Below are 27963 nucleotides of genomic sequence, written 5' to 3' on the forward strand. Positions count from 1 at the left end.
ATCTTGCAACCCCAACAGCTAGCTTTTAAAGGCTGGTCCGGGTGAGGGCCTGTAATTTCAGCTACTCAGGAGGCTGAGGCAGGACTGCAAGTTCAGTTTAAGTCCATGTTGGGCCTCCTTCTCCAGCATAAGGGAGACTAGACATCCCACACCTGCAATTCCAACATGGGAGAGGCTACTGCATGGACATTAGAGGTTAGCTTTAGCTACTTGATAAGCAAGGGCAATTTGGGAGACTGTCTCAAAAAAAGAAACAAAACAGAACAGGCGGTGGTGGCGCATGCTTTTAATCTCAGCACTGGGAAGGCCCGAGGCAGGCGGATCTCTGAGTTGGAGGCCAGCCTGGTCTACAGAGCAGGCTCAGCCAGGGATACCCAGAGAAACCCTGTCTCAAAAAAAAAGCTGAGACTACAACTGAATATTTTAAGGAAAGCTCTGGGGACAGGAATCAAGGAAAGGTTGAGGATGAACAGAGACAGCTGAGTTAACTAAGCAGGAATGGGAGAACGGGAGAAGAGTCTGTAGGAGGTGCAGCCATTATGAGAGGGAAGATCCGACTAGATTTTCAAAAAGAGACAAGACCTCAAACAGGAATAAAGTATTTAATACAAAACAAAAATGCAAAACCAAGTACCAAAGTCACAGGACATATTCCCTTTGGTTCAGTGATCGCACCAATATTCCACGTTCCCGATAGCTACCCTAAAGTGAAGTCAGACTGCCCCAAACCACCACACACCCTACAGTCTGTTGACAGTGCTTCCAATTTATATGGGGTAAGAACAGGGAAAGGGGGGCGGGAGAGACTACACATGCAGACAAGTCATTGGGAAAGAGCTCCTGCTGGGTCACCATGTAGCTCTGTACATGCTACATGAGGCTAAGCCCCTTGGTACAATCACACATAAACACACACAATCCAGTGACCCTGAGCACTCCCAGGGAAGACCAAAGGAAAAATACAAAGAAGCAGAGGCGGGCAAGGATGACAGGAAGAGGCAGGTCACAGAATACCAGGGAACATCTACTCCTAACCCTCATTTACAGATGGGGAAAATGAGACCTAGAACAGCGAAATGTCTCACCAGAAGACATTTCTTTCTTTAATATGAGCAAAACCAGAAAAACACAAGAACCTGCCAGACCCACTGAGGCAGGGGACATCCATAGCCCAACCAAGTTCTGCCCTCTTGGCAAAAAAACGCCTATGAGGTGCATCAGCTGTCTGGGTTCTACCTTAGATCCTCAGGGTCTCTCCTGTTTTCCTGTGACGCTGGGACAGAAGGAGCCAAAGAACTAGGAAGTCCTGCCACATGTTCAAGACAAGAGACTAGCCAGGCATGGTAATACATGACTACTCTCAGCACTCAGGAAGATTAGGAGTTCATGACTAGCCCAACACACACAGAGTTCAAGGCCAGTCTGGGTTACATGGGTCTCTGTCTCAAAAAGAACTTTTAAAAAATGAAATGGTGAATTCATGGAGACAAGTAGTTAATTGGTTTCATGACAGACACTGTCTCTGCTCACAGTCGTTCTGAAGACACTTAGAAAGGGTCTACATTCTGTTAGTCCTGCTCTGCTGGGACAGTGATATCACACCATACCCATTGCAAACAGAATAAGGAAAGTCAGTGCAGATTAAATAATAAAATTAAATAAATTTGTCTGCCTGGTAGAGAACGGGTAGGAGAGGCAGAAAGCCATTCTTCCAGCAGCTGCTTTCTTTCCTCCCAGTTTTATGAGAACAGTACACCAGACCCTGGAGCAATAGACACAGCTGTTGAAATGGTCAAACATGTCAAACACATGCACTTGAGGTGGCCAATCACCTCCTCCACACCTCCCCACCCTCCTTCCAATGATCACTTATTTGATGGGCAGGCTCTGTTAGACTGGGACAGCGAGATCTGACTGCACTTCTCAAAGACATCCTCGGCTGAAAGCTTAGGCAGCCCCTGATCCAGAGGGCACTCATCCACCAAGCTGTTCATGGGCGTGGGGGGCAGCGGAGGCTCCTCCTCATCTTGACTCAGTCCGGAAATCAGGGAGTTACCTGCCCTGTTCAATTCCTTGTCCACCTGCTCTCTGGACGTACCCACTACCCCAAGCTGCCCTGAAGGCATCTTTGTTGAGTCAAGATATGCTGACAGGGCTTCCTGGAGCACAGGCAGAAGTTTCTTCCGAGAGATCTGGGTGTTGCCTTGAAGATAGGCTTGGAGGTCAGGAGAGATGCTTGGAATAGGGGTCAGCTTCAGGGGTGGGGAGGTGGACTGTTCCAGGACCCCACAGATCTATGGAAGACAAGAACAGGGGATGATGTGTAATGCAGCATAGCAAGGAGCTGAAGTTTCCAACAGAGGTGAAAAGTTGTTTGTGTGTGTGTGTGTGTTGAGACAGGGTCTCACTATGTAGCCTGGCTGGCTTGGATCCCACAGATATCCACCCACCTCATGCTCCTGAGTGCTGAGATTACTGTGTGCCACCACGAAGAGGTGCTTGGGATCAAATCTAGCGAGCATGCTGAGATTTACATTCCCAGACCACCTCCCCACCACCTTTTTTTGACACAAGGTCTTAACCCTTACTGCAGTCCTGGAATTTACTAAGTAGCTCAGGTTGGCCTTGAGTGCATTGTAATCCCCCTGCCTCAGCTTCCCATGTGCTGATATTATAAGATGCCCTGCATGGATGGAACATTTAATTAATGTCATATTTTGTTTCATTAATGAAGAAATCAAAGTGCACAGAAGTTTTCTTTCGTGTTTTTCCCCCCAAGACAGGGTTTTACTGTATAGCCCTGGCTGCCCTGGAACTCAAAGATCCACCTGCCTCTGCCTTTTGAGTGCTGTTTTTAAAGGCATGTGCTACCACCACTGCCCCACCCTGCCCGAGGTTTTTCTTGAGTGGAATCATGTGGATAATGGCCATGATCCCTGGCACTAACTACAATGTGGGCTCCATGTGTCTGTCTACCCACACTCTTAGCTAGGACAGGACTAGCACCCACATAGACATCATAGGACTGAGGCCAAACAAACAGAGCAGAATGAGGGAGGGGGACAGGCCAAACAGGCTGCCCATCTGGATGTTTACAAATATCTCATTATTTTGGTACAACTACTACATTCACTTATGGTTAACTGATGCTTACATTGAATAAGTCACAGTTTACATGAAGCAAAACTGACACTGGGACCCCAGACTGTCACCATCAGTTTCTAAATATATTATACTACCCCTAACAGAAGGCAAGGAAGAGATGGCTGAGTGGCCTCCCAGCACCAAGAACATGGGTAGTTACTGTCATCAGACAACATGGTGGAGGGGGCACTAGATTCCAGAAGGCGGGAGGGTACTTTCTTATATAGCCCAAGTACCTTCCCCTTAACATGGCTACTAAGAGCCACATGTTCAGAACATGGACTCTGACTCAAAATGCACTTTATGGTAATGACCACGGCAGACTGTGCAGTCACGACTCTTACTTGAGTCACCGACTCTGTAAGTCCTCTGGCTTAGCTCAAAGGGCAAGCAGGTAGGAACCTGAGACAGAAAAGCATGTCTACCTGATTATAAAACGTACGTCACTCCTTAGTGCCAGCTACCCTCTACCCACTACCCCAAGAGAGGAAGCAAACAGGAAGTGGCCGCAAAGGGCAGACATGCCTCTCCTGAGTGCAAAGAACTTCTGGCTGGGCTGTCCTTAGCATATTCACAGCACATGCAACCCAGAATCTTATGTCATTTTAACAACAAAAAACAGAAAGGAAGGTCAGGAAAGGAGCTGACCTGGTCCCCAGAGAACATTTATCTGGCGCGTGGTTTCCAGAGGGAGCACAGCTGAAAAGCTCCACACTGTGTATGCAGGAGTGGAGTCCTACTGTGTGTGTAGGAGGAGAGCATGGCCCCTTTTTACTTTTTGTAGTGTTGGGGATTGAATCTGGGGCCTCACCCCTGGGCCACACCCCAGTGGTCTCTTCTGTCCATAAATGAGAAGCAATGGAAAGAACTGATTTTCTTTTAGGTTTTAATCCCCAGGCTCTCTCAATGTTTTTCTGAGATAGGGCCTCACACTACACATACCTGGCTAGACTCAAATTCATGGTATCCTCTTGCCTGACACCTATTGCTGTGCAGTTGTGTGCAACACATCTGTCCTTAGCCCTTAGGTTTTTGGAATAGTTTTACTGTTACTAGGTAGCACTGGGATAGGGTCAGCACGCCCAGTTAAGAGCAAGTTTCAACTCCAGGTTGATATTTCCTTCTAAGCAGAGTTTGAGTCAAGCAGAAATTGTTTCTAATCTTTAGAACAGCCTTTTTCAGTAACTGTATGATTAAGGCTAGTCCCTTGTAGAGACTGTGGCTAAAACAAACAAAAACAGGCAAGGGGCCCGCCTGGGTCCACATCTATGAGATTCTGGATACCTGGGCATGGGGGTTCACATCCAGCACTGAAGAGGTTAAGGCAGGAAGATTGTTGTGAGTTCTAGGGCAGCCTGGGCTACAGGGTGAGGCCCTGTCTCAAAAACAAAAATAGGGCCAACAGACAAAGGTACTTGCTGCCAGGCTGACCTTCTGAGTTTGACCCCAGGATCTACAGGAGCAGGAGTGCACAAATCCTGCAAGCTCTTCTCCAACTTCCACACATGCACACACTAGATCTTCTGGCATCCATGGGCACCCACTCACATGGACACAAAAGTAAATAAAAATTTAAAACACACACACACACACACACACACACCCCTTCTGTATAAAGATATATAAAGATACAACTTGAGGCAAGGGCTTAACAGCACAGAACTATAGAACACAAAGGCACACTTGGGCCATTGACCCTCAGATTGATGGGAAGGAAACTCACTGTCATTCGAAGTGCCGAGTGGGGGCAGAAAACAGCTAACTGCCGGACTGGTTCATTGTGAGTGTTAAAAAAGATAGTCATGGCAACCAGGGCATCATAGCTGTGCTCATGGCAGAAAGCACTGAGATCTTCCAAGAGGTCAAGCCGCTGCAGAAAGTCCTGGAAAGGAAAAATAAGTAATGGAAGCTTACAGCTATATGTCTTCTTACTAACAAGCCAGTGTGAAGGTTTTCTGTGCATGTAACTCACACTTTTTGCACCACTAAAACAGTAAGTATGTAGTATTTACGCAGGAGACTGGCATAGAATGGGGGAGAATATAGGCTTTGGATTAAAACACAGTTGTTTTAAAAATTTGCTCTACTATATTGCCTCTTAGGAATAAGATCAAGAAGTGGTATTAACCCCTGGGCCTAAGTTTCCTCCATGAAGTAAGAAGACAGCATTTACCAGACAATTGTTTTCCTTTATTTGTTTGTTTTTTGAGACAGGGTTTTTCTGTATAGCTCTGGCTGTCCTGGAACTAGCTCTGTAGACCAGGCTGGCCTCAAACTCACAGAGATCCACCTGCCTCTGCCTCCCAAGTGTTGGGATTAAAGGTGTAAACCAACAACACCTGGCCTAAAAAATATTTTTAAAAAATCACATATACAGAAAACCACTGATTACTCTATGGAGAATGATTTGTAGGGATGCAAAACTGATGTGGATACAGAGAAACTAGTACTCAGGTGAATACTAGGACACAGCGAGGGGTGTGGGGTGCAGAGAATCCCAGAGGAGATGGAGACCGGTGGAGAGGTCCCAACGTACTCTAGAGTGAGCAGGAATGCAGGACAGAGGCGTATGAATGAAATCCATGTTCCCTTCACATTCATGCCAACATGCTCTTACCTCCAAATCCATGTAGACTGCACTGATGGCCACCTTGGTGCCTTGTCTGTAGATGGTCTTCTGGTCCTTTCTAAGCATCTGCTCAGTGGTCAGGCCTAGAAAATAGACGGGAAACCCGGAGTCAAGCAGGGGACTTGGCCCAACACCACAAAGGCGAAGACAAGGAGAAAAGTAAAGTAGTTTCTCCTAGGGGCAGTGAACAGGGGCAGTAAGTGAAGATGTAATTATTATAGAGGAGTACTAGTCACCAGCCAGAGAGATGTCTCAGCAGTTAAGACCACTGGCTGCTCTTTCAGAGGACCAGGTTTCAATCCCCAGCACTTACACTGCAGCTCAAAACTGTGTGTAACTGTAGTTCCAGGGGATCGGAGACCCTCTTCTGTTTTCTGCGGGCACTAGACCTGCACACAGTTCCCACATCAGCAGCTTACAACCACTTGTCACTACATCTCTGTGAATCTGGTACCCTCTTCTGAGCTGAGTTATACTCATATACACACTCCCAACACAGACACCACAGCTTGTTTTTAAATTTATTTAGTTATTATGTATGCATGTATGCCTGCAGGCCAGAAGAGGGCACCAGAATTCACTATAGATGGCTGTGCACCATGTGGTTGCTGGGAATTGAACTCAGGACCTCTGGAAGAGCAGCCAGTGCTCTTAACCACTGAGCCATCTCTCCAGCCCAAGTTATGGATTTTTTTAAAGCCCATTAATTTGTTATTTGGTTTTTCTGCATGGCTTTCACCTTTTGAGATAGGAGCAAGGTGTCCTTCAGCTCATTCTATAGCTCAGGTTCCTCTGAACTTCCTATCTTTCTGCCGTGGTTTCACCAGCGCTGGGATTACAGCATGGGCTATCTATCACCCCCAGCCCTTTGGATCCTCTTCCAAACTCAGGATGGAATCATCTAGCAGATAACTGATCGTTCATGAGAAGACATGGATGCCACTCATCTCTCTCTGGTATAAAGAGTAAGCAAGCCATTTTAATGTGCTGACATCGTTCTGCGGCTTTCCAGATAGGATGTTCAAAGCTCGCCCACTGATTTTCTCATGTGGAAAATCTATCATACCTGAGACGTCAAACTTTGCCTTTTGCAGAGAATCAAAGATGTCCTTTCTCTGAGGAAGATCTGGGAAGAGGGCCTCTAGCTTTTCTACATATTTGCTGTCCTTTAGGGTTGCCTTTCCAATTTTGGCATCCATGTTGACACAGTCCAGGATGATGGTACCTATGAAGGGATAAGGGACAGCAGGAATCCTTCGAGCGAGTCCTCCACTCCAGCCACTAGCATGCACACACGTAATTCCACACCCAATGGACACAACCCGGAGGGTACATCCAGGGCAAACCCATGAGGACAAGACAATACCCTGGGCCTGACCATGTCCTAAGTGAGACCTCCCAAAGTAAAATGCAATGAAGAGCATGGGAAGGTGGCCAAGAAGCCTGAGCCTGGGGCTGGAGAGGTGGCTCAGCAGTTAAGAGCACTGGCTGCTCTTGCAGAGGACCCAGGTTTGAGTTGCAGAACCAACATGGCAGTTTACAACTGATACTCCAGGAGATCTGAAGCCTCTTCTGGCCTCCTTAGGTACCAGGAATGTCCATTCTGCAGACATACAGACAAGACACCCAAACGTATAAATGCAAATAAATAAAATAAGCCTTAGCATCCTGGGCCTTGTGGATTTCACAACCTCAGAGAAAACTCAGCTCTTCTGTAAGCCAAACTCCATCACAGATCTTTTTTTCCTTTACATTTTTAGTTATTCTTTGAAAATTTCATATTCTTTTTCCTCCCTCAGCTCTGCCTCCACCTCCCTAACCACCCAACTGCCTGCTCTCTCTCTTGCTTGCTCTCTCTCTCTCTCTCAAATGAGAAGGTAGGGGCTGTAGAGATGGCTCAGGTTAAGAGCACTGGCTGTTCTTCCAGAGGATCTGAGTTCAATTTCCAGCACCCACATGGCAGCTCACAACTCTGACACCCTCTTCTGGTTTATGAGGCTACCAAGCACACAATTAGTGCACACACATACATGCAGGCAAGACATGCATCCACATAAAAATTTTCAATTAAAAAAAAAAAAAGACAAAAACAAAACACCAACTTGGTGTTTTTGTTGGGCAACTACTCATAAGAATGGAGCCTGTCCTGGAGTGTGTTTGATATAACTAGTGTCGCTCCACTAAAAAAAAAACTGATTCCCCTCTCCCAGCAGCTATGAATTTCAAATAGCTTCTTGATGAAGCTTTGCGCCTACTTCCCTCTGTTTGCATTTTGTCTTCCATCAGTCTTACTATTGGAAGAGGCTGCACCGTCTAATCTAATTAGTCTCAGCACGTACACACCCCATGGAGGAATGAGAGGAAAGGTGAAGAGAGCTGCTCAGACACACAGCCATTTCCCGCTGGGACTGACAGCGGAGCCTGCTTCCTGTTCCTTCAGAGTCCTCCTCCTATTAAACAGAGCTGCAAATGGGAACTGCCAAGGTCAGCTGCCCTGTGCTTCCTTCCCACTTTCTCCAACACAAACCCCCAGGCAGCGAAACAATATCCAACTACGGTGAACAACTAGCCCTCTGTGACGACCGACCGGGTGGCCTCTAGACATTCACTGCCCCTTAAAGATGGGAGCAAAGGAACCAATCAGGCCCTAACCCAAACTGACCCTTACCATGCAGTAGGGAGGCAGTTTGTCTGTCCAAGATCTCTGGTGCCCCCTGCAGGATTCTCTCTGCCACCAGGGTAGCACAGGACCCCACCAGCTCAACTGAAACATGACAGGGAGGACAGTATTTCTGCTCAATGGGTCGATGGTCCAGCACCTCTACTACTGCCTCCTCCAGAGCAGCATCACTTCTGGAGAGGGTTAACAGAAAACAGAAAGAGAGAAGTACGTAAAAGTGCTCCAGCTGCAAGACCAGTCTCTACCATAAAGAAAGTGTGAGTGTCTTAGGCAAATATATAGAGGTTACTTTAACCCCTGCCTTACTCCTCTTTAATGTGGTATCTAAATGGCATGTAATGAACTTTGTGAGTGTCTACTATAAATATCTACATAGTTATTGTCTTTAGGGTTGCCACTCCAATTGAATTCTGATACTCAACACAGAACCTTGTTCTCTTGACAATCAAATCCCATGTAGGTCACCAGGCTAGGGCTTTTACCCATGCATTCCCGTCCAGTTCCACGCTACACCCTCAGTATCCCCTCTCTAGACTGCTTCAAGTCTCTTCACCAGTCATCTACTTTTCAACTAGAGGCTCATTAAAACCTTCAAATGCTTTGTGGGTGATCACTTGAAAACAAAAATAAAACAATAAAAAACTTGATTCTGTTAGGACCTGGAATAAATATAATAAACAGTAAAGACCATCCTCCTAAGAAGGCCCTACAAGGCCACCACGACCCACCCCTGCCCACCCCGGTCTCATCAATTCATGCCTTACCTTCCCCACATATTTCATGCTCAGTTGTGCAAAACAAGTGCCAGTTCCCCAACTCAGTGTGCATTTTCATGCCTGCCTGGCTCGCTTCTATTAATTCCTCTCTGCCTGAAAGGCTCCCTCAACCACCTTCCCACCCCTGCAGGGAACAAACACCTCATTCTCTTTGTCGACTGGGCTCAAGGGTCAACTCCTCTACAGAATCCTGATGCCATCAGCTTCCCTGCAGTATGATGAGGTTAGTCCATGTCCACTCCATCAAGTCCCACTGTCCTCTAGAGTGACAGCTATCACGTGTCTCTGCTACAATGATCTGTCTGCTTACTGCCCTCTTCCTGATTGAAAAATGCATGGGGACTGTCACCTTCATCCACTTCAGAAAAAGGTTCTAACGAGTAAATTCAGGGATGCCCTCAGGTACCCATTTCTTGCTATAAGGACAGGGTGCTCAAGGGAAAAATACACAATTGTAAGAACAGCAGGAGCCAGACACACGTAGGCAAATCTCATACTCACATTGCTCTTTGGAAGCTTTTTCTAGTCCTAAATTAGAAGCAGAATTATTATAGATGTACATATTTGTTGAACAGACATTACTGAGGTATTTATAGCATCTTCCTATGTTGCAAAACAGCAAAAAGTTCTGACAGTGAAGGCAGATTTAAGTGATTTTGAATGATTATTTAGTTTGAACTCACTATATATTTTTCTTTATATCATAAATACAACTAGAGAAATGATACTTTTTTTTTTTTTTTTTTTCTTTCTTTTTGGTTGAGACATGGTTTCTCTGTGTAGTTTTGGAGCCTGTCCTGGAACTCACTCTATAGACCAGTCTGGCCTCTGCCTCCCAAGTGCTGGGACTAAAGGCATGCACCACTACCTCCTGGTGAAACGACATTATTTTTAGTAGGTTTTTCATATCTGATGGAATCCATCAATTATAGTTAGTTTCTGAGGTAGGTGGATTTCTAAGTTTGAGGCCAGGCTGGAATACATAGTGATTTCCAGGCCAGCCAATGCTGTACAGTGAGACCCTGTCTCACACAAACAAACAAAACAAAAAATCAAAAACAACAACAAAAAATTAGCCTCTTAGACTCCAGAAGGCAAATCTTCCTCTCTGTGTCATCCGTCATATCTAACAGTGTAGGATGAGTATCCACTTAATTGACTTAATCTCCATCTACTTACTTGGGTAAGATGTGATGGTCAACAAGGATAAGGGTGAGCTGGCCAGCCTGGTGCAATGCGTGGAGGTCGATCTCATCCCGGAAAATCAGCAAAGGCTCTGGAATCTGAACCTTCCGGAGGAAGAAGACATTGTCCCCTCGTAGAGGAAGCTCAGAACGATTTATGTTTAAAACTGGTATAAAGATTTCTCCTGCTTCCGCCGTCTAGTTAACAGATTGAAAAGAAGACATCATAAGGTTTTTGAAACAGCAAGAAAAAGTAACAATATTGGGCTTTGAGTTTACTCCCACACATACATAAGTCCAAAGGAGACATGATCACAAGTAACTACTATCCTTTTTTTTCCCCTGAGGCAGGGTTTCTCTGTGTAACAGTCCTGGCTCTCCTGGAATTTACTCTGTAGACCAGGCTGGCCTTGAACTCGTTGAGATATGCCTACACTCAGGAGGCAGAGGTAGGTGGATCTCTGTGAATTCGAGACCAGCCTGGTCTACAGAGAGTGTTCTGGGACAGCCGGTTACACAGAGAAACCCTGTCTCAAAAAAACAAATAAACAAAACAATTCAACATTATCCTCAGCTACCTAATGAGTTCAAAGTCACTGGGAAATAAATGAAAGCCTGTCTCAAAAATGAAAGCAAGCTAATTTGGGAAGACAACTACTAGATCATTGGTACCCATAAGAAATTCAATAATAAGCTATTTAAATATGGTCTTGCAAACCCCATGGTGTGGTTTGAATGAGATTCACCCCACCCTTACTCCCTTTGGCTCATATGTTTGAATGCTTAGTCATCAAGGAACTGCACTACTTGGGAGGAGCTTCGAGGTGTGACCTTATTGGAAGAAGTGTGTCACACTAGGGGTGGGCTTTGAGGCGTCAAAGAGCCCAAGGCAGGTGCAGTGGCTCCCTTTCTTCCAGCTGCCTGTGGATCTGGATGTAGGACTCTCAGCTCCTCTCCAGCATCATGTCTACTGCATGCTGCCATGCTCCCTGCCATGATGAAAATGGACTAAACACCTGGAAGTGCAAGCAAGCTCCAATTAACTGCTTTCTTTTATAAGAGCTGCATTAATCAAGTGTCTCCTCACACAATAGAAAGACAATCCTCAAAGTATATTTATACATTCCAGTTAGTAACACAGTACTCAGCAAAGGGATCTTTATTATCTCATGTTGTGCACAGTGCATGTGTACCTGCCTGCACAAGCCTGGGTAGAAGTCAAAGGACCTCAGGTGTCATTCATTCCTAAGGCACCAGTACCCCCCTTCCTAAGGGTGCCTGAAACTCAACAGGTAGGCTAGCTACATGTCTGGCCACCGAGCCCCAGGGGCTTGCCTGTCTGCCTCCCTAGTGCTGGCATGAGGAGGGGGGGCCACCATGTTTGACTATTTTATGTGGGTTCTGGGGATCAAACTCAGACCCTCATACTTGTAAATTAAGACCTTTATTGACTGAGCTATCCCGACTGCTCTCCAACTTTATTTTCCTTTTTATTGATTTATTCACTTTATTTTATGTTTGAGTATTTGGCCTGTGTATTATATGTGTATCACATGTGTGCTTAGTGCCTGTGAAGGTCAGAAGAGGGCATGTGATCCTCTAGAACTGGAAGTATAAATAGTTGTGAACTACCATTAGGTACTGGAGAATTGAACTCTGGCCCTCTGACTCATCTCTCCAGCCCTTATTTTTTTTTTTTTTTTTTTTTTATGAAACAGGCTAACCCTTACCCTTTTGCCTCCCCCTTCCAAGGCCTTACAGATATGTATCATCACACCTAGCTGTACTTAACTTCAATTTAGCCAACGCTAAAATTTGACTTGTTTTGTTTTCAAGACAGGGTTTCTCTGTGTGACAGCCCTGGATGTCCCGGAACTCTCTCTGTAGACCAGGCTGGTCTCGAACTCACAGAGATCCACCTATTTCTGCCTCCTAAGTGTAGAGATTAAAGGCACGCACCACCATTGCCCAGCACTAACGCTAAGATATTAATAAGTGGCAGAGCTGTCCCTTTTAACTCTTAAGGGACTATTTCTTGGTACTCACCTTTGTTAGGTAAAAAGCCAGGGCAAGAGCAGACACCATGGAGTCTAAGTCACAAGCTTCATTTCCCAGCACAACATGTAGAGGCCTGGACTCCTGGAGGGAAAGGAGAAACTCATAAAACCATGCCTGTACTTCAGTCACCTTACACTCAAGCAAGGCATTACGTAATCTCCCTGCCCTTCAGAGGGTACAATATCACTGACAGAGAGGGTTCAAGTGGCTTGGCTAGGCTTTAAACAGTTATATACATCCAGTTGGCAGAAAGGTGCTTTCTCCTTTCCACTAACCTTGTCCCTGAGTGTTAACTCTCAGAACACTAAACAATTACCTGATTGCTTATGCTTCTTCAGGCTCTCACTGTAGTCAGAGACAGAATGTTCTGGTAATGGACAGTTATGCCATACCCTCAAGGATACCAGGCCTAGTTTGCCACTCATTGCCCCTATTTTAAAAATGAAAGAGTAACTTTCACATTTCTACACTACAAAAATAAGCAAAGAGGCATTGAATATAAAGGCAAAAATAAAACCCACAGCATGCAAGAGGTTCAGTGGATAGGGGTGCTTGCCATTAACCAAGCCTGACAACCTGAGTTGGACCCCTGGGATCCACATGGCGGGAAGAGACAACCAACACTTGGAAGCTGGTCTCCAAACTCAATACCGTGTGGTCTAGGGAATTGAACTTACAGGCTTAGGGGCGAGCACCTTCACCCACTTAGCTACCTTCAGCCACAATCATTACTTTGTATGCTAACCTAAGAAAGTAAATACAGTCGGGCAGTAGTGGCACACACCTTTAATCCCAGCAGGCAGGAGGCAGGAGGATCTCTGTGAGTATGAGGCCAGCCTCCAAAGCCACAGAGAAAACCCTGTCTCAAAAAAAAAAAAAAAAAAGAAAGAAAGAAAGAAAGAAAAGGTAAATATGTAACCCACAATAAGAGTTGCTGCTGCTAGAACTTTGTATTTTTGTTTTGGTTTTAGAGAGGTTTCACTCTGTAGCCCTGACTGGCCTGGCTTGAACACTTACTTATTTAAATGAATTTGTGTGTGCATGCAAGTGTGTACATGTCTGAATAAGTCACAGTGCCATGCAGTCAGTGGTCAGAGGACAACCTCATTTGTTGGCCCTCTCCTTCCTCTTCTGAGGGAGGGTCTCTTGTTCACTACTGCAGGTAAACACATTTCCAGGGGTTCTCTTTCACTGATACCCATCTTGCTTTGCGGTAGGTGCACTAAGATTACAGATGCATGTTGTACCATCTGGCTTTACATGGTTCTGGGAATTTGAACTTCTGTTCACACTTTCATGGTAAGTACTTTATTCATTCAGCCATTGTACTGGCTAGTTTTATGTCAATTTGGCACAAACTACAGTCATTGGAGAGGAGGGAGCCTTGATTAAGAAAACACCTTTAACCCCAGAACTCAGGAGGCGCGGAGGCAAGCAGATCTCTGGCAGGACCATCCTGATCTATAGAGCAAATTCTAGGATAGCCTGTAGGGCATTTTCTTAATTGGTGATTGACACAGCAGGCCCAGCCCATTGTGGATCGGTGGGTGGTGCCTTCTTTGGGCTGGTGGTCCTGGGTTCTATGAGAAAGCAGACTGAACATGCCATCAAGAGCAGTAAAGAGCCCCCTTCCATGGCCTCTGGGTCAGCTCCTGCCTCCAGGAGCCCTATGAGAGCTCCTGTCCTGACTGCCTTCAGTGATGAACAGTGGTGTAGAACTTTTAAGTCAAATAAACCCTTTTCTCCCCAAACTGCGTTGGTCATGATGTTTTGCCATAGCAATAGTAACCCTAACTAGGACAGCCATCTCCTCAACTAGGAACTTTATGTTTTGTTTTGTTTTGAGATGGAGTCTCACTATGTAGCCCTAGCTGGCCTTGAACTCATGGATATCTACCTGCCTCTGTCCTCCTTTCCTGGTGCTGAGATTAAAGGCATGCGCCACCATGTCTGGCACAGAACTTTGAAAGGTCCAGCTGCTGACTAAGCAGAGGGAAAGAAAATGGAAAACATTAACACTATTCCCATTCATCTGCTGAGCTCTCAGAATCTTCAAACACATTTGGACAACAGTGTGGACAACAGCAGACAGACTTTTTGTTTTTTAAACATTTGAGGGTGCCATGCATTATTCTAATACTTTTATACCTATTAACTGATCATTTAGTCTCTATAACAGCCAAATGAAACATGCACATACTTCAAGCATTATCAAGCTGGATGTTATGGCACATTTCAGCACTTGGGAGGTAGAGGCAGGAGAAGTCCAGCCTCAGTTAAATAATAAGTTTCAGGCCAGCTCAGGCTATTTGAATTCCTGTCTATAAAAATAAAAAAAAAAAAAGGATTACTATAATCATGTTTTTTGGGTGCTGGAGATTGCATCTAGAGAATTGAATACACTGAACAAGCTCTCTACTACTGAGCTACATCACTTACCCTTGAGGTAGGGTTTGCTAAATAATCCAAACAGTTCTCAACATTTCATCGCCCCACTTCACCCTTCCAAGCGCTAGGGTTACAGTCATGCACTGTCCAGTTTCTGTATTGCTGAAGAGTGAGCCCTGGGGCTGTGTGAGAGCTCTACCAACTGAGCTACATCTTCTGTCTTTAAGCTAGCTTATTTTTAAAGGTGGAGGGGCTGGGCATGGTGGCACACGCCTTCCATCCCAGCACTTGGGAGGCAGAGACAGGCCGTGGCTTTAGAGACTGGTCTTCACCTCGAGTTCCAGGTTGGCCAAGGCTCACAGAGAGACCCTACCTCAAAAAACATTATCACCATCAGCACTCTCATCATCTACTCTGTGAGTGCATGGAGCGAAGAGGGTCATCAGGCTTGAAGGAGGTCAAGCAAAGCCTCCCAGTCAGTGCAAGCTTCCTTCATTACAGCGCTGGTATTTTAGCTGGCGGGGCCTTTGCTACAGGGGCTGTCCAGCACGGCACAGAACATTTGACAGGATCTCTGGCCTCTACCCATACAGATAGCCCTGCAGTCATAACAACCAAAAACTGTTTCTGCGCTTGATAAACTGTGCCAGCAAGGTGGAAAGCCACTGTGGCTTCTTGTCAGGGAGTTTGCCAGGCACAGTTTATAAACTAGAAAGGGGGTTTAGAAGACTAAGACATAGCAAGGGACAATTATCAAGAAATGTGACTTTAGGATTCTCCTTAGCTATGTGACCCTCCTTCCTCTGCCAGAACAGTTTAGACTTCTAGGGGGATCCTCAGCCATGGGAAACTTTGTTCTTTTTAAAGATTTATATATTGTACATTATGGGTGTTTTCCTGGTTATGTAGATGTACCATGTGTGATCCTGGTGCCTGCAGCGGGCACTGGAAACTCTGCAACTGGAGTTACAGATGGCTGTGAGCCGCCACGTGGGTGCTGGGAGCCAACCCCAAGTCCTCTACAGGAGCAGCCAATGCTCTTGACATAGCGCCTTCTCTCCAGCCTCATATGCAGTTACTAAACAGCTCCTGCTTTTGTTCTGTGGTGCTGGGAACTGAACTCAGGGACTCATGCATGCTACACAAGCACTCTAGCACTGAGCCATAAACTAATTCCCAAACCATAGACAGCCTTCTTCTTTCAATCTACCCTCTTCCCCACTTCTTAATTGTATCACCAGAGATACCAAAAGTAGAGGTTATTTGTCAGGCCTTTGGATGCTTGCCTTCAAGAGCTGCCCATGCCCATTTCTGTAGGCCTACTTTACAGTATGGAGCCCTTGGGCCAGAGAAGTGGCTTAGCAAGTGAAGGCCTTTGCTGCCAAGTGCAAAAACCTGAGTTCAGTTTCCAGGTGTCATATGGTAGGAGAACTAATTCTGACTCCTGCATATTGTCCTCTGACCTTAATATGTATGACACATATACACAAAACAAGTTAATTACTTTTTTAAAAAAGTATGGACCCGTTGGCAGGTGTGGTGGTTTATACCTACAATCCCAGCACTAAGGAAGCTGAAGACAAAGAATCACCAGTTTGAGACCAGTCTGGACTACATAGAGTTGCAGGCCTGCCAGGACAGCATAGCAAAACCGTGTTTCAGAAAAACACAATGAGCTGATGTAGTGTTTCATGCCTGCAATCTCATTCCACTCAAGGGATGGAGACAGGAAGACCAGAAGTTTCCCCTGCATTGTGAGTTTGAGGCCAGCCTATGCGATGTGAGGGTTCTTGCCTCAAAAGACAAAGAAACAAACAACAAAACACATCAGGGTTAGAGATGCAGTTCAGTTAACAGAGTGCCCCCTGTAAGAAGTCCTGGCCCTGTAGATGACCAACACTATGTGAGCCAAGGGTGGTAGCACCTGCCTGTCCCAGATATGAGATGTGGGAGCAAGAGGATCAGAAGTTCAGCTACAATGCAAGCTCAAGGTCATCCTAGGCTACATGAGATGCTGTGTCAAAAGAAAACTAAAGAGCTGAGTATAGTGGACACACACCTTTAATTCCAGCTTTTGGGTGCAACAGGCAGGCTGATTTCTGAGAATTTGAGACAAACCTGGTCTACATAGTGAAGCCTGAGCTATAGTGAGAAAACAAAACCAAAAAACAGGAGCAGATGATAAATGTCTGAATAATCAATATGCCAACTAGCCTGATTTGATGGCTGTGCACTGTGTGTGTACAATGTGGGCCAGTTATATCAAAAAACACCATGGAAGGGCTAGTTTTGTTTTATTTTTAAACAATTTTTTCTTTTTAAAATTGTTTTTTGGAGATGTTTTTATTTTTATTTTTTATCATGTACACAGTATTCTGTCTGCATGTATGCCCTCAGGCCAGAAGAGGGCATCAGATTTCATTACAGGTGGTTGTGAGCCACCATGTGGTTGCTTGGAATTGAACTCAGTACCTCTGGAAGAGCCATCTCTCCAGCCCCCGATGTTTTTATTTGTGCTTGGGTATTTTGCTTGAATGTGTACCACATGTGTGCACTGCATTGCCCACAGAGACCAAAGAGGAAGTAGTATCTCTCTGAACCACAGTTACATGCCATTGTTTGCCACTAAATGAGTGCTGCTAATTGAACCAAGTTCTCTGGAAGAGCAGCTGGTGTCATTAACCACTGAGCCATCGCTGTATCCCTCCACCCCTTTCCAATGTTTTGTTTTTTAAGATAGAGTCTGGCTTCACCCATCCTCGGCCTCCCTGATGCTGGGATCCCATATGTAGATCACCACATAGCAACACCAGCTCTACACAAACAAGATAATTCTAAACTCAAGACCCTGCCATATGACATACATAGTATCTCCTTTGACTTCTGAGACTAGAGAAAAACCCCTCTGACTCCTAGACACCAAGGATCATCCAGATGGCTGTGGACCAAAGCGACAGGAAAGCCTTAGAGATAAGCGGCTCAGAGAAAACTGGCTCACTGAAGCAGGGAGGGGCTTGTAAACATGGAGAGAGGGCTAAGAGGACAAGGGACAGGCTGAGTAAGGGGTTCTAGGAAGACATCAGAGACCCGTTTCCAATCCCCGTAACAGTGCAGTGAACCATGGCCAGTCAAGTCCCCAGCCTGGAAGGAAGGTAAAGAAAAGCAGAAGGAAGGGACCAAAGTTCATCAGGAGGGAAGGAGAAATGGTCGCCAACACGAGACGAACTCTGGTGCTCAGCCAAAGCAAGAAGCAGACAGCAGGGATGCTCTGCCACTTGGAGCAGATCCTGGACCGGGGGTGACAAAACATGTACAGCCCTTTCTCCTTTTCCCATCCCTGGGCAGCAGGAATTCCTCACCCCACCCCTCACCCCCACCCCCCACCCTGGTTACCCAGGACTGACTGAACTATGCACCACCCAAACCATGCTGTGTGTGTCCCGCCAGACCCTCTATTCAGCCTCGGGAGCAGCAGACCACGTAGACAATCCAACACTAGGGTTGAGTCCAGCCCTAGTCCAGCCCTTACTTGATATGGGGTCCTGGTTCCTATGTGAAAATGAAGGCAGGGCTAGCAAGATGATCAGTGGGCAAGGGCAAAGGCTGCCACGGTGGCAACCTGAGTTCAGTCCCCAGAGCCAACATGGTGGAGAGTTTGGAGTCTTGCAAGCCGTTTTCTGGCCTTTACAGATATGCTGAGGCATGCTTCCCCACCCCCACAAAATATACAAATAAGCATTAAACATTTTTATTTTATGGGCTGGAGAGATGGCTTAGGTAGTGTTTTTGAAGAAGACCCAAGTTTGGCTCTCAGCCACCATTGGGTGATTCAAAATGGCTAGTAACCCCAGCTCCAAGGGATTTGCTGCCCTCTTCTGGCTTCCGAGGGCACCTGTATTCATATGTACATGCCTACACACACATATACATATAATTAAAAATAATTTTTAAAAAGACAGAGAGGAACCAAGTGTTGGTGGTGCACGCCTTTAATCCCAGCACTCCAGGTAGGTGGATCTCTGTGAGTTCGCAGGCCAGCCTGGTCTACAGAGCTTGTTCCAGGACAGGCTGCAAAGCAATATAGAGAAACCCTGTCTCGAAAAACAAAACAAAACAAAAATAATAATAAAATTAAATAAAAAAAAAACAAAAACAGGGTTTTTCTGTGTAGCCCTGGCTATCCTCAAGCTATAGACCAGGCTAGCCTTGAACTCAGAGGTTCACCTGCCCCTGCCTCTGAGTGCTGGGACTAAAGGCATGTGCCATCACTACCTGGCTTCAGCTAATATTTTTTAAGGAGAAGAAGTTGAGTGTGTTGGTGCACATTTTTAATACCAGTACTCTGGGGCTGAGGTAGAGGGACTGGAGCAACTCTAAAGCCAATGTGAACTACGAAACGGCTGCAAGCCAGTCTGGACTACAGATGAGACTGCAAAAAGCAACAGGAGGGAACCCTGTGCCTGTTTCATGCCATGTACAGATTAAATGAGACACCACCCGAGAGCTCCTCTGTAAGCGGAGCACTTCTTCCTCTGCTCCTTGCTGCTCAAACCAGAGCCACCTTTTACAAAGCCCCCTTCTCTGTGAAGCCTTCCCCGGTGTCCCCACATGGTCTTCCCTCTCCAGCTTCCTGCAGCTGCAGTTCTCAGGAAAGATGAACCGTAAGGGGCTCAATACGTTTTCATGAATGTGTACCCTTGATGCATGAGACAGCTTAGGGTCCAAACTGGGAGATCCTCGAGAGTGGAAAGGGGTTCTCTTCATGATTACGCTCCAGAAAATGAAGATTCCTGGGTGCATGGCTGCCCCCGACTTGGAAGGCACCGTCCTCTTCAATTAGGAAGAATATGTAACTCTCATCTCCAACCCACCTCTCCACCAGCTGAATACACAGGCCAAACAGTGTCTGTTTTCTCACTAGAGGAAGAGTTCAAGGAAATACAGCTAAACTTAGCAGCATGAGAAACCTGAGCTGCCTGCCAATGGAAGAAATAGAATCTGAGAGACACCCGAAACAAACATTTTTTTTTTTTTTTTTTTTTTTTTTGGACAGGGTCTAGCTATGTTGACCTGGTTAGCCTTGAACTCACAGATTTGCTTGCCTTTACCTGGGACCACAGGCATGTGCCACCAAACCTACCTACATTCCCTGCATCCCTAGCTGACCTAGTTTTCACTATGTAGGCCAAACTGGTAATTGAACTGCTGGTAATTCTGCCACTTGTCCCTCCCAAGTGCGGGATTAGAGCATGTGCCACCATGCCCAGTTTGTTGTCTTGACATAGTCTCTCTACATATAGCCCTGGCTGTCCTAGAATTTGACATGCTACAGACAAGGCTGGTCTTGAAGTCACCGAGATCCTCCAGCTCGTCCTAAAGGTGTGAGCCACCAAACCCAGCCAAAAAACTTTCTGAAAGAAAGGGGGGCAGATTATGGTTCCTTGGGTAAAGGTGTATGCTGTCCAGTCTGCCCAGTTCAATCACTGGGATTCACACGATGGAGCATTACTGTCCTTTTACAGTGTGCACTGTGGCATGTAAGTGTGTGCATACACTCAATAAATTAGTGTAATATGAACAAAAAATTTAAAGGAGGAAGGCTGGAGAGATGCCCAGTGGTTAAGAGCACTTGTTCTTGCAGAGGACCCAGGTTTGGTTCCCAGCACCCACACAGTAGCTCACAACTGTCCATAGCATCTATTCCAAGATATCTGACACCCTCTTTAACCTCTAAGGGCATCACTCATCCACATAAAATAAAGTACATGAATCTAAAAAGATTTTTTTTTTTTTAAAGAGAAGGGAGAGGAAGGATATTAAGATACCCATTAGTTAAAAGAACACATCCTAATATGTTTTGTTTGTTTTATGGACTGGATTGCAGGCAGGAAGAAGGTTTAGGGCTGAGAAAAAAACACTTCCAAGCTGGGTGGTGGTGGTGGCACAAGCCTTTAATCCAACACTCAGGGAGCAGGGGCAGGTGAATCTCTGTGAGTTCCAGGTCAGCCTGGTCTACAGAGCCAGTTCCAGGACAGCCAAGGCTACACAGAGAAACCCTGTCTCACAAGCCCAAACAAACAAAAACATAAGAAAGGAAGAAGGCACTTCCCCTCTGAAGCTGAATATGGATGGTCTGATTGCTAGCTACTCTAGACAACATTAACAAAAGGGAGGGGCAGGCCAGACAACACCCTCACTCCCTACCCCCTTCACCCAGAGAAAATGAGAGAACTCTGATAAGAACAAGCAAGCAGTCACTTCCAACTTCAGCCAGCTTCATGCCTGAGAAGTGTACCTTTGCTCCTAGCTCAGCCTGAGAAGTAGCCCCACCCCAAAGAAAGAGTTTTTCCTACTGGATGAATCAGTCCCTAGGACTAGGAACCCATTACACAAAACAAAACAAACAACAAAAATAGGCCTCCATTCTCTCTCTTTCCCTTACTTTCTTGTTTTTGTTGGTTTGTTTTTGTTTTCAAGACAAGGTCTCACTATGTAGCTTTTGCTGTCCTAGAACTCTCTAGGTAGACCAGGCTGGCCTCAGACTCAGAGATCACCTGTTTCTGCCTCCCAAGTGCTGGGATTTAAGGTGAGGGCCACTACACCCAGCTTCTTTCTGTTTGTTTCACACAGCCCAGGCTGGCCTGGAAGTTGCTCTGTAATCCAGGCTAGCCCCTAGCCTTTCCACCTCAACCTCAGTTACCAAGCCCAGCCATGTAGAATTCTTTAAAGTGGAACACACTGTTGTAAAAGTTCTCTGGTGTCACACACTAAAACTATGGTATTGCAGGAGAACTGACTGCATTGTCAGCTGTCTCTGGCCCGTGCAAAAGCCAAGCATTCACATCTGTCATTCCACTGACCACAAGGACTAATTCTGCCAGGAAGTGTCCAGCTTCTTCCTTCTCCACCTCTCATACATCCCTCTGAAGATGCACTGGCCCTCGAAGAGGACACGCCTCTCTATCAGAAGACTGCTCTTTGGTCAAGGATGTACACGTGGCTGTCCTCCTCTGCTTGGCCCTTCAAACAAGCTCTTGTTTGTTTGACACTGGGTCTCTCTGTGTAGCCCTTAATGTCCTGGAATTTGCTACATAGACCAGGCTGGGATTAGGCCCTCTCTCTCTCTATAAGAAACATTAACAGGAGGCTGGAGATAGCTCAGCAGTTCCTAGCACTCACATGGAGTGGTCCACAACAGCTTGTAATTCCAGCTCCAGCATAATTAAAAATACTTTCACAAACACACACACACACACTTCTAAAAAAAAGGAAATTAACAGTTCTTGGGGGAACTGGATGGAAAGGGGAAAAAAGGCCTTTATCTTTTTCACTTCATATCTGCTTTGTGCTTCAATATTTTCCTTATGTAATATTTCTATAATTAAAAAGAATTAAAACTACTGGCATCCCCTGGCATGTACTGCTACTGGCTTATAAGCTAATATTCTTAGAGGCTCACGCTCAATTTACTCCCTGCCCTAGTGAGCCTGTGTGCTGAGAAAGTTCCAAGGCTCAGTCACCTTCAGGAGGGAGCACACAGGCTCACAGAGGAGCTATACCTTGCTCCTTAGAGGAGAAATATGGAGAAGCCCTGGGATAATGATACTGGAAAAGTCAAGTCTACTGCCAAACATCTAACAGTGTAGGTGAGCTGTCATCTGGGGGGGAATGGGTAAGGAGGGTTCTGGTGGTCACCAAAGGGAATGGCACTGTTAGGAGGTGTGACCTTGTTGTGACCTTGTTGAAGGAAGTGTATAACAGTGGGGGTGGGCCCTGAGTTCTTCTGTGCTCAAGCTGTTTCCAGTGTCACAGACCACTTCCTGCTGCCTGCAAGACGCAGGACTGTCAGCTACTCCTCCAGCACCACGTCTGCCTACAGGCCACCATGTCCTACCACGCTGATAATGGACTGAACCTCTAACAGTAAGTGAGCCACAACAATGAAATGTTTTCCTTTACAAGAGTTCCAGTGACCACAGTGTGTCTTCACAGCAACAGAAACCCTAACTAAGACAAGGGTAAATGCTGGAAAGAAGATCCCTGCTTTTGGGTGAGGTTTCAGGTCCAAGGGCTTTTCACTAAGTGGTGGGAACGAGAGCAGTTATTTACATGAAGCTGGAAAACCTCCACTTAAAATGATGTCATAAGTACACTAGTGTTTGGAGACACAGCAGCTAAAAGTTCTTGTACTTCAGAGTTCAGAAATTTTGTTCCCAGGACCCAAGTCAGGGGGGCTCACAACTGGCGTAACTCCAGTTCCAGGGGATCCAACACCCTCTTCTGGCTTCCTTGGATACTTGCATGCATGTGCACAGACATACACACTCTCCTCCTCTCCCTCCCCCACCACCCACCCACCCACACCCCCCCCACACACACATACACACACACACATTTAGGAACTAAAAGGATGGCACATCAGTTAAAGTACTTAATGCTCTTGCAAAGAACCAAGTCCATTTCTAATCTCTGAAGGCACCAACACTCACATGTACACACACAATTAAAAATTTAAAAAAAATCTTGTCAAGTGGTGGTGGCACACACCTTTAATCCCAGCACTCTGGAGGTAGAGGCAGGTGGATCTCTGTGAGTTTGAAGCCAGCCTGGTCTACAGTGAGTTCCAGGACAGCCAGGGCTATCCCCAGAAAGAAGCCCTGTCTCAAAAACCAAAAATAAATAAATCTTTTCCAAAATCTTCAAAAGTAGGTCTTTAAACAAACAAACAAGAAGATACTCTCAGGGCTGGAGAGATAGCTTAGTGGTTAAGAAAACTGTCTGTTCTTCCAGAGGTCCTGAGTTCAATTCCCAGCACCCACATGGTGGCTCACAACCATCTGTAATGGGTTCTGATGCCTGCCCTCTTGCACTTGGAAGGCTGAGAAAAAAAGACCAAGAGTCCCAGAGTAGCCTAAGCTACAGAGAAAGAGTCTACCTCAAGAAACAAGAGCCAGCAATGTAGGGGAACAAATGAGAGGAAAGTTTAAGTGTGTGTGTGTGTGTGTGTGTGTGTGTGTGTGTGTGTATGCGCGCGTGTGTGCGCTCATGAAAATGCTATGATGGAAACCCCATTGCTTTGTGCAAAGAGAGACATAGAAAGAAGGGGAGAGAAGAAGGGGATGAAATGATTCAGCAGATTCAGCAGATATAGGCATTTGTCACCAAGCATAATAACCTGAAAGTGATCCCTAGGCCCCACATGGAGAAATGAGAACAGACTCCCCAATGTTTCCTCGGATCTCCACATGTGTCCATTGCACGGATAAGCCTCCTCCCCAACATAAATAAAACTTAATTTAACAATTTTTCAGGGGTTAAAGAAATGGCTCAGTGCTTAAGAACTTGTACCGATCTTACAAAGGACTTTGCACCCACACAGGTGACAGACACAAAACCACCTGTTATCTCCAGTCCCAGGGAATCCAATGTCCTCTCCTGGAATCCATGGGCAGTACACTTAAACACACACACACACACACACACACACACACACACACACACACCAAAAAGAAAAAAAAAAACTGTTTTTGTAGACAGTAGACAGGGTTTCTCTGTAGCTTTGGAGCCTGTCCTGGAACTTGTTCTGGAGACCAGGCTGACCTCAGACTCACAGAGATCTGCCTGCCTCTGCCTCCTGAATGCTGGGAGTGTGCCACCACTGCCTGACGATTTTAAAGGGCCTGTCCTTTAAAGGTGGTGCATGCCTTTAATCCCAGAACTCTGAGGTAGAGGCAAGTAGAACTCTGAGTTTGAGACTAGTCTGGTCTACTTAGTACCAAGCTAGCCAGCGCTACCTAGTAAGACCCTGTCTCATATAAATAAAATTAAACAAATAAAGGATAGCCAAACTGGGCATCACAGTAGACTCTTATAATCCCAACACTTGGGAAGTAGAACCAGGAGGAACGGAAGTCAAGGTCAACCTTGGTATATTGGGACTTTAAGGCCAGCCTGGGCTACATACAGATCATCTCAAAAAGAAGCACATGATAAAGTAAAACAAGCAGGTGGTGGTAGCCCACATCTTTAGTCCCAACACTCAGGAGGCAAAGGCAAGCTGATCTACAGAGTGCGTTCCAGGACAGGCTCAGAAAGAGAATTGGTTCCAATTTGCCTTTTGCATTAAAACAACTTCCCCCAAATATGGCGGGTTCCCCTCCCCACTCTATGGTTTGAAGAGGGGTGAGTCTCACCTCACCATGGAGTCCAAGCTTCCTCAGACCTCAGTGTGTGGCCCACGCTACACGTAAGCTAACAAGCCTTTTTCCTCCACCTACTGAGCACTGAGATTACAGATATTCAGACTGGTCAGATGTTTTCAAAAGGAAATTTTAGTGTAGCTGGCATCAAATTGAAACTCACCCCAAAATCAAATTGAGAATATTCATTTATACCAGCAGCTGAATCTACAGCGAATTAGGTGACTCTCAGGGTTTATGAAAGCGAAAATCTATTGCTCAGGAATTTTAAGTTTTGTTCTATTTTTGTGGGGTTTTTTGTTTGTTTGTTTGTTTTTCCAGCCCAAAGCTGGCCTGAACTGGTGAACCTTCAGCCTCCTCCCCCCCAAGTGCTGGAACTAGAGGCATGTGGCTGGCTACCACACCCAGCTAAGTTATTTTGAAGGAAGACAGCCATCTGTCTAGGTTTCCACAGGGGCAGAGAAGCTCACAGCAGGGAGCCAGGTGACTTGGAGCCTCTAATGGGAATAAATCCAAAGCTGCCATGGCCTGTCAGCGCGGCTGGGTGAGTCCAGCTGGTTCAGGAAGCACCAAAAATAAGCTACAAAGCATTCAGGGGCCGAGCTTATGGTTTAGATTCCAAACACACTTTGTGTTTATCCCTAAGCAAGGAGCGGGTATTTTTACGTATTTGTGTATGAAGAAGACTAAAGGAAAACCCTGGAGGCAAAGGAATGTAAGTTGTGGGTCAACATATATGCCTGATGCTTAAAAACAGAGATTTAAAGTAAAACACACTGTGAACGCCTCTATCTAGAAAAAGAAGGCAAACCGCCATTCATAACGCCGTGCACCCAGGTACCCTCTACATCCCCGCGGTCCACCCGGAGGCCAGTGGGCTGGAGCTGGGCTTGCCGGTGGGGAACTGAGAGGGGCGGGGAGAGAGGGACAGACACACCTCGCCCGGCGAGGCTGGCGGCCGCCTCGCTGGTCCGGCTGAGGGAGCCGACTCAGGAGACCGAAAGGAGACTCACTTCTCCGGCTCTCCCACCCATGGGCGACGGGCTTGGTCCCCAGCTCCCCCGCGTCCACCTCTGTGATCCCTCCCCGGAGCCCACACCTTCGTCCTTCCCGGACCCCACGCTGCATTCCTTTCGGTCACTGATTGGGACCCGTTACCTGCAGAGCGGCTCGACAATCCTGCAGGTAGTCCTCCATGGTGAAGCCCGAGGTGTGCCGTCGCCCCTCGGCTAGGAGAGGTAACCCGGCCGAGTGCACCCCGCCCCAGACTCAGGGGCTAGCGCCGAGAGTCAGGGGGCGGGACTCGAACCCGCCACACAAGGGTTCGGCCTCCGAACCCCAGGAGGAAGTGCGTAATCCGGCACTCCGGCGTTACCCCGCCCCCAGCGGCGGAGGCTGAGTTCTGAGCCCAGAGACTCATGGGAGGTCAAGGAGGAGCATGTCGTGATGCCTCCTGGGAAATGTAGTCCGGAAGTTCCTAAGTGTCCCCCCCAAGTGCGCAGTTTTCTGAGTGCTATGACATACAAATTGTGTATGTGTCACAATAACTCGCCTTTATGGCACCACTTGCTCTTTCAGATAGGGATAGGTATAGTACCTTTCCATATATTACACCAAGGATCTGTTTGAGATTAATGTAAATTAATCCCTCAATTTTTTTTTTTTTTTTTTTTTTTAATACAAGGTCTTGCTTTGTAGCCCAATCTAGTCTTTCTTCTCAGCTTCCTGAATGCTGGATTCACAACCCTCATGGTTGGGACTTTAAATTACAACATATCTCTATATCTTATTAAAACAGCTTTTAATTCTCCCCCTTTCCCAAACTAACCTAATTGTGATCAGCGATGTGTTTCTTCACGCTAGGAGAACATTAGCTTAATTTTTACCTGTCTTCTTAAAACCTACAGTCGTGCCAACTCTTTCTAACTTCATCATTCTGTAGCCTCCTTTCCGTTACAGCCTGGACAAGTTTCTCCTCACGCCATTCTTGGACTGTTGCAACCGCGATTTTGCTTCCTCTGTTGCAACTGTTCGCTCAGCTTTCAGGATTGTTTGAAGTCATCCCGTGGCAGCCACGCCAATAGAGGAGCCTTCAGAATGTAAGGCTAGGTTCCAACACCCCTCCCTAACTGCCACTTTTGTGCCCCAGCGCATACTACTGCGGGGGGAGGGGAGACATGTCCCTTCATCATAACATGATCCCTCGCTTTTTAATATTATCCCCAGCTTTTCCTGCTCCTCAGGAAGGTGAGCGGGGACGAGGGGGCGTCTTCTTCACCCTGAATGTATTAACCAGGTACACAGCTCAATCATTTCCATTTCTAGCCAAAAAAAAAAAAGACTTGGAAACGAGTCCGGGGGGGGGGAGCTCCAGGAAAATAGAAGCAGTTCCCCTCCCCTTTCATATTAAACGAGTACACATGCAAACACGAAGCTCCTTCTCCCTGCTTCCCTGGCTCCAGAGCAGGGGACTGGGGCAGGCATCCAGGGAGGTCCCAGCAGCTGCTGCCGTCCCGCCGGCTCCTCCCCGCTCATCCAGGCCGCCTGCTTTTCCCGGTTCTCACCAGAGAGGCACACGCGCTCCGTCCCTTCCCGCGGCAGGCGGAGGGAAGAGAAAGGGTCTGTTGTTTTCCTCTCTTCCTTTCTGCCGCTCACCGGGCTGCTGACCAGCTCAGACAGCCCTGATGGAAACCCTCCGCGGCTGATCAGGCCCCCTCCTCCTCCAGGGACCTCGTCCTCGGCTGATGCGTCTTTGTCCCGACGGAGGGAAAGGAGAGAGGGGAAAAAAGAACAAGAAAAACCACAAACTTCCTTTGAAAGCCAGTTTGCAGGCAGGGCCTGGAGCGCACGCCGGAGACTCGGTCGCTCGCGAATCCTGAAGACGCCGGGAGGCCCTGGGAGCGCC

General features: G+C 46.5%; 1 protein-coding gene across 2 annotated transcripts; it reads right to left on the reverse strand.

Moving 5' to 3' along the window:
• Positions 1–583: 583 nt before the first annotated feature.
• Positions 584–27733, reverse strand: Prune1 (prune exopolyphosphatase 1). 2 transcript variants are annotated; one of them, XM_051199326.1, is made up of 8 exons: positions 27623–27733; positions 12460–12552; positions 10409–10611; positions 8442–8626; positions 6840–6998; positions 5762–5856; positions 4868–5026; positions 584–2294 (listed from the first exon to the last, which is right to left on the reverse strand). In XM_051199326.1, exons 2-8 carry the CDS (start codon positions 12496–12498, stop codon positions 1866–1868), a joined length of 1269 nt encoding a protein of 422 aa, XP_051055283.1. In that variant the 5' UTR covers positions 12499–12552; positions 27623–27733; the 3' UTR covers positions 584–1865. The 2 variants fall into 2 exon arrangements, with proteins under 2 accessions (XP_051055283.1, XP_051055282.1); XM_051199325.1 differs by lacking the exon at positions 27623–27733 and adding an exon at positions 26217–26513.
• Between the last annotated feature and the right edge of the window lie 230 nt (positions 27734–27963).

Source organism: Phodopus roborovskii, unplaced genomic scaffold (assembly GCF_943737965.1).
Source record: "Phodopus roborovskii unplaced genomic scaffold, PHOROB, whole genome shotgun sequence".
NCBI lineage: Eukaryota > Metazoa > Chordata > Mammalia > Rodentia > Cricetidae > Phodopus > Phodopus roborovskii.

What these genes read in the sequence shown, in the direction of transcription:
- Prune1 (XM_051199325.1), bottom strand. Translation starts at nt 26,255, where the DNA reads ATGGAGGACTACCTGCAGGATTGTCGAGCCGCTCTGCAG. An exon ending in GACCATCACATCTTACCCAA is followed by an intron (nt 8,627 to 10,408) that starts GTAAGTAGATGG and finishes AACCCTCTCCAG; the next exon opens with AAGTGATGCTGCTCTGGAGG. An exon ending in CAGTCTACATGGATTTGGAG is followed by an intron (nt 5,027 to 5,761) that starts GTAAGAGCATGT and finishes TTTCCTTTCCAG; the next exon opens with GACTTTCTGCAGCGGCTTGA.